Here is a 13,297-nt window from a genome sequence, read left to right on the forward strand (position 1 = left end):
TTTCCTATATTACAGGACCCAGTTTTAGTGTGTTGCTGAAGGTCAAATGCTACCAGCTAATGCTCAATATCTCAATGCATACTGTTCAAGCAGATGTATAAATTAAATTGAAAAACACAAGATTTATAATTGCTGAAGCTTTGACTCTTGAGGTGTAAGTGTGCTTAAGTGTTTTAACATTGATTAGGAAAACTGTATTTCCTTGTAGCTTAGTGAAGCAAGTATTAAATGTAAATACAATCATAGGAATGGCTTGGATAGGGGTCTATGGTATGCTAGGTCCAATGCATCCGGGCAATAGTAATTGTGCCACCACCACAAAAACACTTCACAAAACATGTTGCAGCTTCTAATTTGGTCAGCACAGGCTGTTCTGGTAGCCCTAAACAGACAAGTAATCTATAGTCTCTGTACTTTGGCAAGCATCTCTACGTGTAGACTCCTGTTTAGAGCTTTTCCTTTCTCCAGTCCAGCTACAGAAACTTGTGATGTTGTTGAACTTCCAACACTGGTAAAGTTGTCTAACCTTTGTTTAATGGGTTATGGGTTTGAATTAGTGTCTTTGGTAGCAAAACACAGTCCCTTAGCAATAAATAGTAATTTGATTTGGGTGAGGAAGTTGCTTCTCATAAGCAGCTACAATGATATGATGTGTCAGTAAAGTTGCTACAGCCAAAGAGCAGCAAGGTCTTCTCAGAGGGATTTATATAAGTATCTGAATAATACTACCTATGAGAGCATGTGCTGCTACTGAAATGTGCCTCTGCAGTTCAAGCTTTTTAGTCACTTGAGTGTGACAGAGAATAGATTTTAAAGTTATTCCTTGTCTCAGTCATATAAAGAGATAAACAAAGTGTCAGATAAAGGATTATGCAAAAGTTGATGTGTCTAATAAAAGATAGACATCTTTATTTTTTGTATGCAGCTTGTTTAAGCTGGATACTAAGACAAAACTTCAACTGAATGAAACTTTAAATAGGCTGGAACTTCAGCAGTGGTATACAAATGAGTTTTAGTTTGATAACCGTTTCTTGAATTTAAAACTTGAGATATTAACAGATTGGAAGTTTGAGGTGAGTAGCAAGTCCATCCTGTACCTGTATGACAGGTATGTTGTGCTCTCTGTTGACATGTCTGGTAAAAATGACTACTGAAGCAGATCCTGGTCTGATTTTGTGCAAAAATTGATAATATTTATAAGCTTTTTTCATAAATTTTTATGATCTTCATCTTGCACTTGCTCAGTATTCAGAATTTGAAGTCTTCACACTGTTCTTTTCAATTTTCCACATACTTTACTAACATGGATGTACCAAATAATTTGTATCACTACTAGAGCTGATCTGTAGAACTGTACTGTTTTTGTAGTTAATGCATACTTATTGAATTTGCCTGTGAACCCTAAGGGCCCATTGGTATGTTAGATGGCACTTAGAGCACATGAGGACTCCCTTCAGTTTAAACTTATTAATGACAAATCTGGATTATTATTTATTAGTAAGAATTGATATAGATGCATAGAGAGGCTAGAGCAGGAGTGCAGAGCACACTGAATTATGACTAAGCAGAGTTATTACTCTTAGGTTTAATTGCATATGGAAGCACATTTTGCCAACTCTATGCGTATATATGGAGAGAGAAAGTCTTAAAACTTTTTGATGACAAGTGAACAGTGACTAGACATGTAGCTTTTCATATCCTTTTCTCCTGGATTTGGGTGTATTTGGGCATCAAGTACTGGGCTCCTGCTAGAGGCTTGAACAGAGCTTTTCTTAATTAAAATTGAATCAAGTTTGATGCAATTGGTTGTGGGGCCTTCTGCTTGGTCTATTTTTGCCTAATTAGCAGCTGCAGCATCTTCTCCATAGCTATACAAACTCATTTGCCTGATCTGCTTCTTGTTACACTGTCATAGCTTATGATCAGATGCCAGCTGATAAATCCTCCTAGGCTCCCAGCTGGACAACAACATCCAGCTTTTGGGCATTAGATAAGAATGTGGCATGTCTTTAAAGAAAACTTTCATACGTGGTTTGCATGAAATTCTTCACTGGCAGGATACTGTAACAGAACTCATTAGAGTCCTAATTAAACCTGCAACCTAGTATGCAGGCTAACAGCATCATCATGAACTCTTCAACTGTTGCAACATTTTCTTGCAAATAACAGAGAAAACAATGAAGATCTGAAATTAATTTTTAAATTAAGAACTTTTCTGATGTTGGAATGTTGGAAGTTTTATGAATGTGAATATTGATTGCTTTCTGCTTTTTGTGACTCTCTGGAAAACAGCCAAGGACAGTGGTTTTCTCAGAATCTCCTGTGACAGGAAGAGAAGAGCAGTTGCAGTTGTAGAAGTTGTAGCTCTGCCAGAGATGGGCCTGCCACTTGTGGTCAGGTGACATCAGTTCAGGGGCTTGCAGTATCAGTGGTTGTTCTCAGAGCAAATGAAGTATTGTGGTATGCTGCTTTAAATGGTAGATTTAGTATAGCTGCAACTGATTATTACCAGAGCAGAAATCTGAGTCTTTCCTGGAACCAAGACCTTAAATTTCTGGTAATTGGGTGCTTATACCTTTACTTCAACATAGACTTGGCACTTCAGCCAAACAGTCCACTAACCTGGCAGGGAAATAGCTAGAAATGTTTTGTTTGCTGATGCTTTGCCTTTGTATTTTTGCCTTTGCTAGGCATATGACACCTGAGGGTCTCATTGACCTGGAAGTGTCCAAGTTATTGTTCATCTGAACTTAGGAGCCATGTCCTGTGGGGGAATATATCCTTACACATGCTCATTGCACTCCATTATGCCAATTATGCTGACTTACATGATCAGATGTCTGGTTTTGGCATATGACAAATCTTCACACAGGCATGAGGAGTTTGTGTGTGCGCTGCACTGTTGTGTAGCTACATGTGTACATGCAAGATGTGTCAGCTGAGCAGGGATTATGTATAGAATGCCTGTGCAAGTTCAGAGTCCTGTGGCTAGATGATAATTTCTCTGCTACGATGCATTGATTATCAGATGGAAGAACTGCTCTCAGTCTCCTCATCCCTCCTCTGGAAAGGTGCTATTGTGCAATTTTTCCCTGTCTTCAAAGAGTTAAATGGAGATACTGTGTGAGGCTTGAGTTGTGATGAAGTGGGCTGGAGCAGAGCTAAAACTGTATGGATATAAAAAATTTATTAAGAGCTGCCTGAATTTATCCAGGTCTGCCTGAAGATATAATCCTACTTAGAATACAAAAGTACTTCATGCATGGGCTAGCTCAGTGTTGAAGTTGTTTTTCTTGAGGTTTGCACAAATGAATTAATGGGAACACAAAATAGCTTGCTCTTCCCAAACTCTGAGGTGAGAGTGTCATTGGAAAGTGGAGATTTTTAACCTGAGCATGTTCTTTCCCCATGTGACATCACTTGTGGATGCCACAAGCCCCATTTCCCTGGAAACAGATTTAATTTTAGGTATTTTTAAAGGTTGCTGCTTGATGATGAACCATATGGACATATGAAGGAAAATGCCAGTGTTAAAGGCAACAGTTGTTACAAAGTTAATGACTTAAGGAATCCAATAATGCAAGGCTGTTTTGGGATGGGAAACATCCATTTTCTTCCTTGTCACTCTTGCCCACGGAACGCAAACTAAAAATGTTATAGGAAATTAAAGAGAAATTTGTTCTGTAACCTCAGTAAAAGAGTAAGGGTTGTTTTACAATGCATTTCAGTATAGCTGTTCTGTAACTGAATGTGTGTTTATTCTCTCCCTAGACTGTACATGCTTTTTGGCTTTGGAGAACAGAACGCGCCATGGGACAACCTCAAAGATATCTCTCCAGACGGGCTCTCTTTCTTGGGTGATGTGTCTGCTCTCCTGACTGTCTTCATACCCAAAGGATTTATTTTCCTTTTGGAAATATTTTAAGTTGAAATTTCGTTCCTTACTGGAAACTGTCTGCGCTAAAGACTGCATGCATCATGGGTGACATGGCAAACAACTCGGTTGCATATAGCAGCGTAAAAAATGCTGTAAAAGAAGCTAATCATGGAGATTTTGGAGTTACTCTTGCAGAGCTCCGTTCTCTTATGGAACTTCGAGCTGCAGATGCACTGCATAAAATACAGGAATGCTATGGTGATGTACATGGCATCTGTACAAAGTTGAAAACTTCACCAAATGAAGGTAAGTAAATTTTAAAACTTATTGAGGAAACTCCATTCAGGAAAAGCCTTAGTCAGTAAACTGTTTTTTTTTTTTATAGAACAAAGTTTGTAAAAGCATTTTAGTTACCATTACAAAATACTGTTTCTAGTTCCTTTAAGACAGAAGTATTCCATGGTAATAAGTAAGCAAGATTTTTTTTTTCAGTTGGTCTAACTGCATGTGAGATGTTGTATTAATGAAGTTGGAACAAAGTTCACTGATGTAAACATCCACATATCAAACAGCAGTGTAACATAGCAGTGTTCAACTCACTGTGAAAGCATCAGTTTTCTGAACAGTTCATATGACCTATAGTTCACAATTCAGATCATGCTGTTGTAGAGCTCAAGGTTTTAATAATCTAATGCAGGGCTTATTAATGCTTCTGTGCGGCTACCTAGTTCTTGGATTTGCTAATGCAGCAATTTTTAAAAATGATTACATGTTTTCTGTTTGTGCTATGTTGAATTCTTAGTAGCAGGATCTAGTTTCTAAATCTGCAGTATTTCTGTAGATTTTATTTGATCTATGCAAAATAACTGTCACTATAACTTGAAGCATTAACCTGTAATCGTAGTGCAAGGTTTGCAAAGTGATTACACGATCTTATTCCCTAGAAATAAGCATCAATTATGGAGTCTTTACCATGATGGACTTAGTGGCATTCTGTAAAGTGTGGCTACATGATGCTTTTGCTATTTAGAGTTATTACTCCAGGATAGACTGCAGAAATGTAAAGAAATAAGAAAATAAATTTATTGGGTCTCCTTCTTGAGAACCTTCCAGAAGTTCTTCTTAAGACTTGGCCTTTTCTTACTGCTTTCTTCCAATGTAAATGAAAACTATTAAGGATATTTGTGGATATATCTACATGCAGTAGTCCTTGCAGTAAACTGTACTTAAATAAAAAATATGTAAAAACATTAACTGAAATTTATTGCAAAGTCCTGCTGTTGAGAGCAATTGAGAATTACCAAAATCAAGATTTTGGCAAATTGTAGTGTCTCTGCATTTAAGGACTCACATAGATTTTAACCAATGTGGTGTCATGTTGGTGGCAGTAAAGTACCTGCTGTCTTAATCCTGGGAAGCTGTTGCTTTCTGTTCTTCAGAAATGCTATGGAAAGATTTGTCTTCTTGGACCAAGAACAGCCTACTAATGCCGTAAGGTACCTCTGGGTACATCTGCATTTAGCATGTTTTAGCTTGATCTGCTTTTGAAGCCAGACTCCTGGCTTGCAGACTCCTGAAATTATCAGTACATGAACTGGGTTCCTCTTACCAAACTGAAAGCAGCCAGCTGACACGGCTGAACTACCAGTGGATGGGAGTAGACCAATTTCAGGATGAAGAAGTTTGTAAAACATGAGGAGTACAAACTTCTGTTCCTTGGCAGTTGTAAAGTACAGTGCATGTGTGTGAAGCACTGTAGTGTATAAGCAGTGTAACACCTCTCAGGAGCAATAGGCTCTCGTTACCCTGTTGACCTGCTGCATAGCATTGAAAGGCAGTTTCCCGTCTCAGTGAAAAGGGATGTCGTATTCTACAACTGGGAGTTGAACCAAGAGTTATATTCTGTTGTACAGTGATCTGCGAGGCTAAAGGCCCATTATTACCGCAAGCTAGGTGGGCATATGATTTTACATAGCCATGGGGCACTAGGCACCAAATAGCTCATATACTGCAGGATTCACTTTGTCTCTAAATGTAACAAACATGCAGGTTAACGCACGGGTGCAATGAGTGTCAGCGTACTAAAACTCAAGGGCTGGATGCCCTTTCTTCAGATTGGTTGTGCTGTACTGAGGGCTGTGTGATCAAGGCCTTTCACTTTCAAAAGGATTTGACATTTACATGTACACTGCAATCGGTTACATACAGTCATTGACTTAATAAAGGGCACCATCCTTTTTCAAGTGCTCTAGAGAAGCTCATAAACACACCAAAGACTCAACAGTTGAGCATGTTAACAGGCTCAGAAGAGGTTAATTGAGTTAGAACAGTGTCCAACAGAGGTGTCATTTTGACTCTAAACCACAACACGAAATTTTAAGAGAATCAACCTCTCTGTCAGATAACCTGCTATAAACTTTTGGAAGGTAGTACCAGAGAGCTCTTGTAAAGGTCTCCACTTTTGTCAAATTCAAATTGTAAGTATAGAAAGGGAGACTAATAGAAAAAAGGGCAGATCTTACAGAAAACTGTTATGTGTTAGGCTAATAGTAGCTCTCTAAAACCTTGTGTGTATATCTGCCAGGCCCTGTGACAGTTTTTACTGTCACAGATGCTTTCTTTATGACATGACACTCTTACCACTATGTAATTACTAGTGGCTTCACAGGAAAAGTACAGGTGGTTCTGACATGGTACACAGTGGATGAGTTCAGCTTATTCCATTTCTTGCTGTGAAGTTGTTGACAATGTAAGGCAACGTCTGTTTTCAGGGAATATTTCAATCAAACTTAGCTGATTTAAATGAGAAATGGGAACAGAGCTTTACCAGTATTACTTAAAAGAACCACACTGAGCAGACTTTACTGCTTGCAAGTATACAAATGTGCAGAATTAATGTTTGACATACGTTTAGTAGCAAAAGTCTGTCATATTCTGGACAGATACAGGTATTTCTAATAAAATTTGGATATGAAGCATTAATAGTCCCTTGGGTATTATTCAGAAGAATGTAATGGCAGTAGTTTTGATCTCAGGACCGTAGATTGTGAACTGTGAAATTGCCAGCTGTGTGGTAAATGAAGCAAGTTCAGTAATAGTGCATGGTGTATTATAGTGTACACTAAAAATACAAATGGTTTTTGACTGTGCTAGGCTTTTTTACTAATCTTCACTAAATGGTTCTGCTAGTAGCTTGACTTTATATATGAGGCTTCATTTGGAAACACTTTTCAATCTTCAAAGAACTTTGCTGTACACTTCTGATGTTCTGCACTGTGGTACCCTGCGAAAGGAGGAAGAGAGTGATGTTGCTAACATCACATAAATAAGTTTCCAGACTCTGCCATGTCAAAGGAATAGAGAAGTAGTATCTTTTGCAAAATAGCAATATGGCCCAGCCTTTTGGAATGACCACGCTGTCCTGAGTTTCTGTAGATTCTGTAATGTATAGCTTGATTTTGAAAATAGACTTGCAGTGCTCTTTGTGTTGAGAGTGAAAGTAAGCACCTTAAAGCTTGAACTGCAAGAAGTGTAAGGTTATGGCTAATGAGTACAATTGCTTCTTTGTATTAAACCTTCAAAGTCACGAGTTCAAGGTGAATCGAAGACTGTTAGAATAAATGTAATTCATCATATACTCAGAGTATGTTTAATTCATTTCACTTTTGAAAAGATCTGCACATAGTTTGCTTTTCAGTTAAGTTGTTAGCATTTAAAATTGAGTTTTGCAGTTCAGTAGCCTTTTCAAAGTGTCCTGAAATATGTGATGATTCTAAGAAATGTCTGTTAGAGGTGTTTAATACCCCCCCCCTTTTTATGAAAGCCAGCTGCAGTGGCTACCCTTCTTAATTGCTTTGTATGTTTGCAATGTCTTTATCACTAAGCAGATGGGTTAGCTACTAAAAAAATTGCTAGTAAGAAAATAGTTGCCTTCAAGCTGGTGCTGATCATAACCTTGGGGTCAGTATGATTGAAATATCCAGACCTTTGCTTTGAACATGCCTTGAATGTGGCAATTTTGATTGGAAAAATGAGTTAGTAGTTTAATTCTGAATGGTGGGTTAGTCAGCTGGAAACTTCTAGAGGAGTAGCCAGGAGACCTTGAGTGCATGACCTTGCACTGAAAACACTTGGTGTTTCTTTATTTTTAAGATCTTGGCAAGCTCTTGAAACATGCTGTAGCCTTTTGTGTAGGCCCCTCACTCTTGTCTGCTAGTGTCCCTTAAGGATGATACGAGAATTGCGACAGAGAAGGACTCAAATATGCCACGTAAGAAAGAGGATGGGTACAAAACTGAGATGACAGACCTGGCATAGTGCTAAACATGGGCTCTCTCTGTGTGAGAGGAGATAGAAAGTGAAGCTTCAGAAGAGCAAATAACTACCACCACTCCAGCTGGATGCAGCATCATAAATCTTTCCATATGATGCCTGCAGAGCTTCAACTACTTTTAATAGTATTTTATAAAATAATTAATATTGAAATACAATGATTATAATAGTTACATTTTTAAGTATAATAAACATCTCATTATAAATGTTACATTACTTTTAGGATCCTAGGATGTTGTCTCTGAATACAGAATCCCTACACTGGGAACCAGAGCTGCCTTCACGGGCTGTGGTCTTGCTAAAGCTTTATGGTGCTACTCAGTCTCAATAGTAGTAACTCTACTAATGATCTTGTCTTGCAAACTTGTTTACTTTGAACGAAGGTATGTGTGTTATTATTACTCTGTTCCTATGTCATATTAAGTGACATATTAAGCAGGTAGACCATCAGCTTTATTTTGGCAAGGTGAGAATTGTAAAATATAGCTGGCTTTCTATAGTGACTCTGATTTAAGGGTATTACTTACGTAGTTATGTTTGAGATGTGGCTTTTTTGGTATTGTTACTGAAATATGGAGTGGGACTTGATTCCATGAGTGGGACAGTTCTGATGTGAGGGTGAAATGTGTGCAAGTGTCACTAACTTTATCTTATTGTTAAATAGGTTTAAGTGGAAATCCAGCAGATATAGAAAGGAGAGAAGCAGTTTTTGGGAAGAACTTTATACCTCCTAAAAAGCCAAAAACATTTCTTCAGTTAGTATGGGAAGCACTACAGGACGTTACATTAATTATATTAGAAATTGCAGCTGTAGTATCCTTGGGCCTTTCTTTTTACCAGCCTCCAGGAGGAAATGAATCATGTAAGTAAACTTTTTGAAAAGTAGGTATCTACTTTTATCATACTACTGACTTCCCTGGTTCAACATGCCTATACTGTAAATCTGATGGGAGACAGTAAGTCAGTGGAAAAGCAGCTTATTGTTCCTTATTGAGAGCACATTACTAGAACTCTATCATGCCTTAAAAGGGCAACATGAGATTTCCTTGGTCATGATCTGGAATTATTCTGACCAAAGGTAAATTGCAAGCAGCAGGAACAAGGACTTGTTTGAAATCCAGTCTCTGTGCAAGTGGGATTTTTTTTAGCTTTGCCTCAAATATTTAAGCAATTTATAATTTGTAGTCATGGGCTTTTTTTGGGGAGTCAGCAAGTCTTAAATTTTCCTTGATTTTGTGATATGATAGTGGTAACCTTATAATTTAAGAAATGAAACTATATTTCTAAACAGAAAATAAAGGGGTTGTGACTTCATTTAACTGAATTTTTGCAGTGATATCTGGTTTGTTAAGGCGAATGTAAAGTGGGATATGTTGACAAAGCAGAATGTTGTTTACCAGTCTGGCATTCTTATGTCATCATTTAACAAAATAAGGACAGGCAACTTTCTCTGTATCAATTTCTCTTGTGTTCAGGTGAGCAGGGTGGTTTAACTTCCTCAAGCTGCTCTAGCTTTCAGGTTCTTTAGCTTCTTTGTGTGTTACCCTTACGGAAATAAAGGTAAAATTGCAAAGAAGGTTAGCATGGAAATGTTCAGCAACTATAAGCTTTTTGTTTGCCAAAACTTTCATTGTTGAAATATCTTTGTGAACTTAAATCTAAAACCTGTTTTCTGCAGTATGTGGATCAGTAAATGTTGGTGAAGAAGAGGAGGAATCTGAAGCAGGTTGGATTGAAGGAGCAGCAATCCTCCTATCTGTAGTTTGTGTGGTATTAGTAACAGCTTTCAATGACTGGAGTAAAGAGAAACAATTTCGGGGATTGCAGAGCCGTATTGAACAAGAGCAGAAATTCACAGTCATCAGAGGTGGCCAAGTCATCCAAATACCAGTAGCTGACATAATTGTTGGAGATATTGCACAAGTGAAATATGGTAAACATGTTTTTAAAGTTGAACTTTCTTTTATTTTTAAAAAAGGAACTGCAGTCAACAAACCCAGTGATCTCTCGTAGGTGACCTTTTACCGGCTGATGGTGTTCTCATTCAAGGAAATGATCTCAAAATTGACGAAAGCTCGCTGACTGGGGAATCTGATCATGTTAAGAAATCTCTGGACAGAGATCCTATGCTGCTGTCAGGTGTGTAGCATTTGACAATTTCTGCTTAAAGTAGTTTGCTTCTATGGTATGCTAGTTACTTAAAATTTTGAGGTTAAACTAGCAAATTGTTTTTTTATCTAGGTTGACTCCTAGAACTATCCCAAATCAGACCATCAAGTACAAAACTTTGTTGGAGTGATCAGACCTATAAAACTGACAAATATTTTGTGTAGTTGCTTATGGGTTTACTTTCCAGATTGCTTTGGCAACTAAAGCTTTAGGGGAGCACAGTGGTACATATACACAGGTCACGGTTTTATCAAAGTCAAGTTTAAAAGATTATTTCCTCAAAGTACTTGTGTGCTCTGCCACATAACTGCTCATGTCTCAGTGAAAAACCCAATTCAATCTTTCAGGTACACATGTGATGGAAGGTTCTGGAAGAATGGTAGTTACTGCTGTGGGGGTGAACTCTCAGACTGGAATCATCTTTACCTTACTTGGGGCTGGAGGAGATGAAGAGGAGAAGGAGAAGGAAAAAGAAAAGAAGGAAAAGAAAAGTAGGCATATTAATCTTAAATACTTTGGCAGGGGGATGGGAGTGGGGCTGGTGATGAACTTTTGAATATTACTGGACAAAAACATGTTCCAGTAATCTAAAGCCAGACAGCCTTTTTAAAAACTCATGCCTTCTGTAGGTTTCATAGGAAAAACAACTTAGGTCCAGTGACCTGAGAGTACACCACTTCAAATAACTCTTGTCACATGGAATTTATTTAAACTTCAGATCTCATTGATCAGTCAGAGTCTGGAAAGTTTGCGAATCCTAACCAGCCGTACATACCATGTATATATAGTTAAACTCTCATCTTGTGTAACTTCAAGGTGCATTGATGTCTAATAGCAAATACTTGTTTATGGAAAACAAGTTATTATGGGTTCAACCTTATAAGCATCTAGTTATGCACTTGAGAAGTAGAAAATGCCCCTTATAGGGAGCTCTTCTATAACACTGGAAAGGGAGAAGCTTAGGTTTTTGATACTGCTGATCCTGTGGATAACCTAAACATGTATGACTGACCTTGATAAAAAATGAGCAGACATTTTCTGTGGAATTTTGGCATATCTGCCACTCCTTTTCTTTAGAGCTCAAATTTTGAATGCTCAGAGATATACACAAGGCAAATTCCTCATGACACTTTTCCTGTAACTTAGTTTTTGGAACGATGAGGGGCTTGCAACAGCATATTTTGGAACCCTTCTGTGAAGAATGAAATGAGCTGTCTTCCTTATTATGAGGTCACTTATCTAACCTTAGCCTTTATCCTGAGAATCAAAACTTAAAAATGTTAAGCAGTAATGTTTTGATAGTACTGCTCACAAGGCATGTTCAGGACTGAGCTTCATGGTGAAAATTTTTCATGAAACCATTATGAAGTCTTCTGGATCAGACTACGTCTGGGGCTTCTTGGCACTAGAACCAAAAATTAAATTATAAACCAAAGTATACTATTTTTTATCAGAGGGGTACAAGACAGTGATGGAAAATTCACACAGAAATGTGTTTAAGATTCTCAGATACCTTCAAACTCAATAGGCAATTGCTAAAATGCGTGCTCTGTGCAGGGGATGGAATTGAAGTTTTTTTGATCTTGTCCTAACCCACAAATAATTTACAATTCTGACCCTTCTTGAAACTTGGAAAAAAAACCTAGTAAATTTCCTTACAAATTAGAAAAATTGTTACAAGAAAAATTGAATGTTCTAAGTTAGTTTCAAGCTCAAGCATGATAAGGAAAAGTAAAAGCTGCCCTGCGACACTTGCAGTCATTAGTGTGAAACAGTTGCCATCCTGTGCTCTTCCCTTCACAGAGGAGGGAGAAAGAAACAAACAGTACCAGCTGCTACGGGAGATGCAGAGGATTATAGCTTTTATTAATATTCTGCCAGTGTTTATTATTCCTAAAGAAGAAGTCTCTTTGTCAAATAGTGTATCCTAGGACCCAAACACTTGTGGGGTTTTTTTGTCTCCCAAGATAGACAGCTTCCTCTTTCCCTTAAGTTATGTGCCTAATGAGATTCTCCTTGATAAAACTCAGGTTAAACTAAATTAACTTCTCTGTGAATGTTAAGGAGATTAAAGGGACTATATTTAGCTGGCTGTGTAAGGCATGGTTCAGAGTGAAAGCAAATGTATGTACAAGGAGTTACAAGTAACTCAAATGTAGAACTGTGCTCTTGAAAGAGGAAGAAGGGAACAAGGGGAAAACAAATACAAAATTAGGAAACAATGATGAGCTCTTAAGAAAACTGAGGTGGCATCTTCCAGAGAAAGTGAACATGTGCTCTTTTTTTGTTGTTTTTTTTTTCTTTTTTCTTTTTTTTTCTTTCCTGTTTCCTGTTCAGCTGTTGTGAGAACGCTGGGAGGAATCTTATGTATAGAAATCAGACTATGTCTACAGTAATGGTGTAGTGGAAGTATTCAATGTCATGCCAGACAGGCTGCTTGATAATTTGGTTTTCTTCTACTGGAATACTCTTGCAAATTTTGATCTTCATAACCTAAGGCCAAAGAACTGGTGAACTACTAGTAATATTGAAAATGTTTGGGTTTTGTTTTAAGTTCCTCAATTTTGTGCTTTCATTTCAAGTTATCACAAACAGTAATTATAATCCTTGCTTTCTCTACTTAGAAAGAAATATGGTTTGTCACTTGCTAAGCCCACAAAAAAAACACGTGACGTGTTGGTCTTTCAACTACTTTTAATATTTCACTTGTTAAATTCTTTCATTATTTCACTGTCCTTCTTTATGATCTCGTTGAGCCCCATTTCTGAACACAGGTAGGAGTGATATTTTATTATGAACTTGAGCTATTCTCACAGTGATATATGGTATGTTGCCTACATATTATACTCATGTTTGTGTAAATAGGGTTAGCATAGATCCAGTAATCCAGTGCTGTACCTCTGCTAAGCTTTGCTGTGG

At 37.6% G+C, this 13,297-nt stretch overlaps 1 protein-coding gene across 10 annotated transcripts in view; it reads left to right on the forward strand.

Moving 5' to 3' along the window:
• Positions 1-13,297, forward strand: part of ATP2B1 (ATPase plasma membrane Ca2+ transporting 1) — a 60,367-nt gene that overhangs the window by 21,855 nt on the left and 25,215 nt on the right. For all 10 annotated transcript variants that reach the window (XM_088055914.1, XM_014248911.2, XM_014248913.2 and 7 more), the window contains exons 2-6: positions 3,772-4,183; positions 8,874-9,071; positions 9,888-10,142; positions 10,223-10,348; positions 10,726-10,869. In XM_088055914.1, the coding sequence (XP_087912040.1) occupies positions 3,979-4,183; positions 8,874-9,071; positions 9,888-10,142; positions 10,223-10,348; positions 10,726-10,869 (928 nt within the window). In that variant the 5' untranslated portion in view covers positions 3,772-3,978. The remainder of the gene's footprint in view (positions 1-3,771; positions 4,184-8,873; positions 9,072-9,887; positions 10,143-10,222; positions 10,349-10,725; positions 10,870-13,297) is intronic.

The sequence above is a fragment of the Pseudopodoces humilis genome, chromosome 5 (genome assembly GCF_049639895.1).
Source record: "Pseudopodoces humilis isolate 2021_Gansu_Grassland_sample_001 chromosome 5, ASM4963989v1, whole genome shotgun sequence".
NCBI classification, from domain to species: domain Eukaryota; kingdom Metazoa; phylum Chordata; class Aves; order Passeriformes; family Paridae; genus Pseudopodoces; species Pseudopodoces humilis.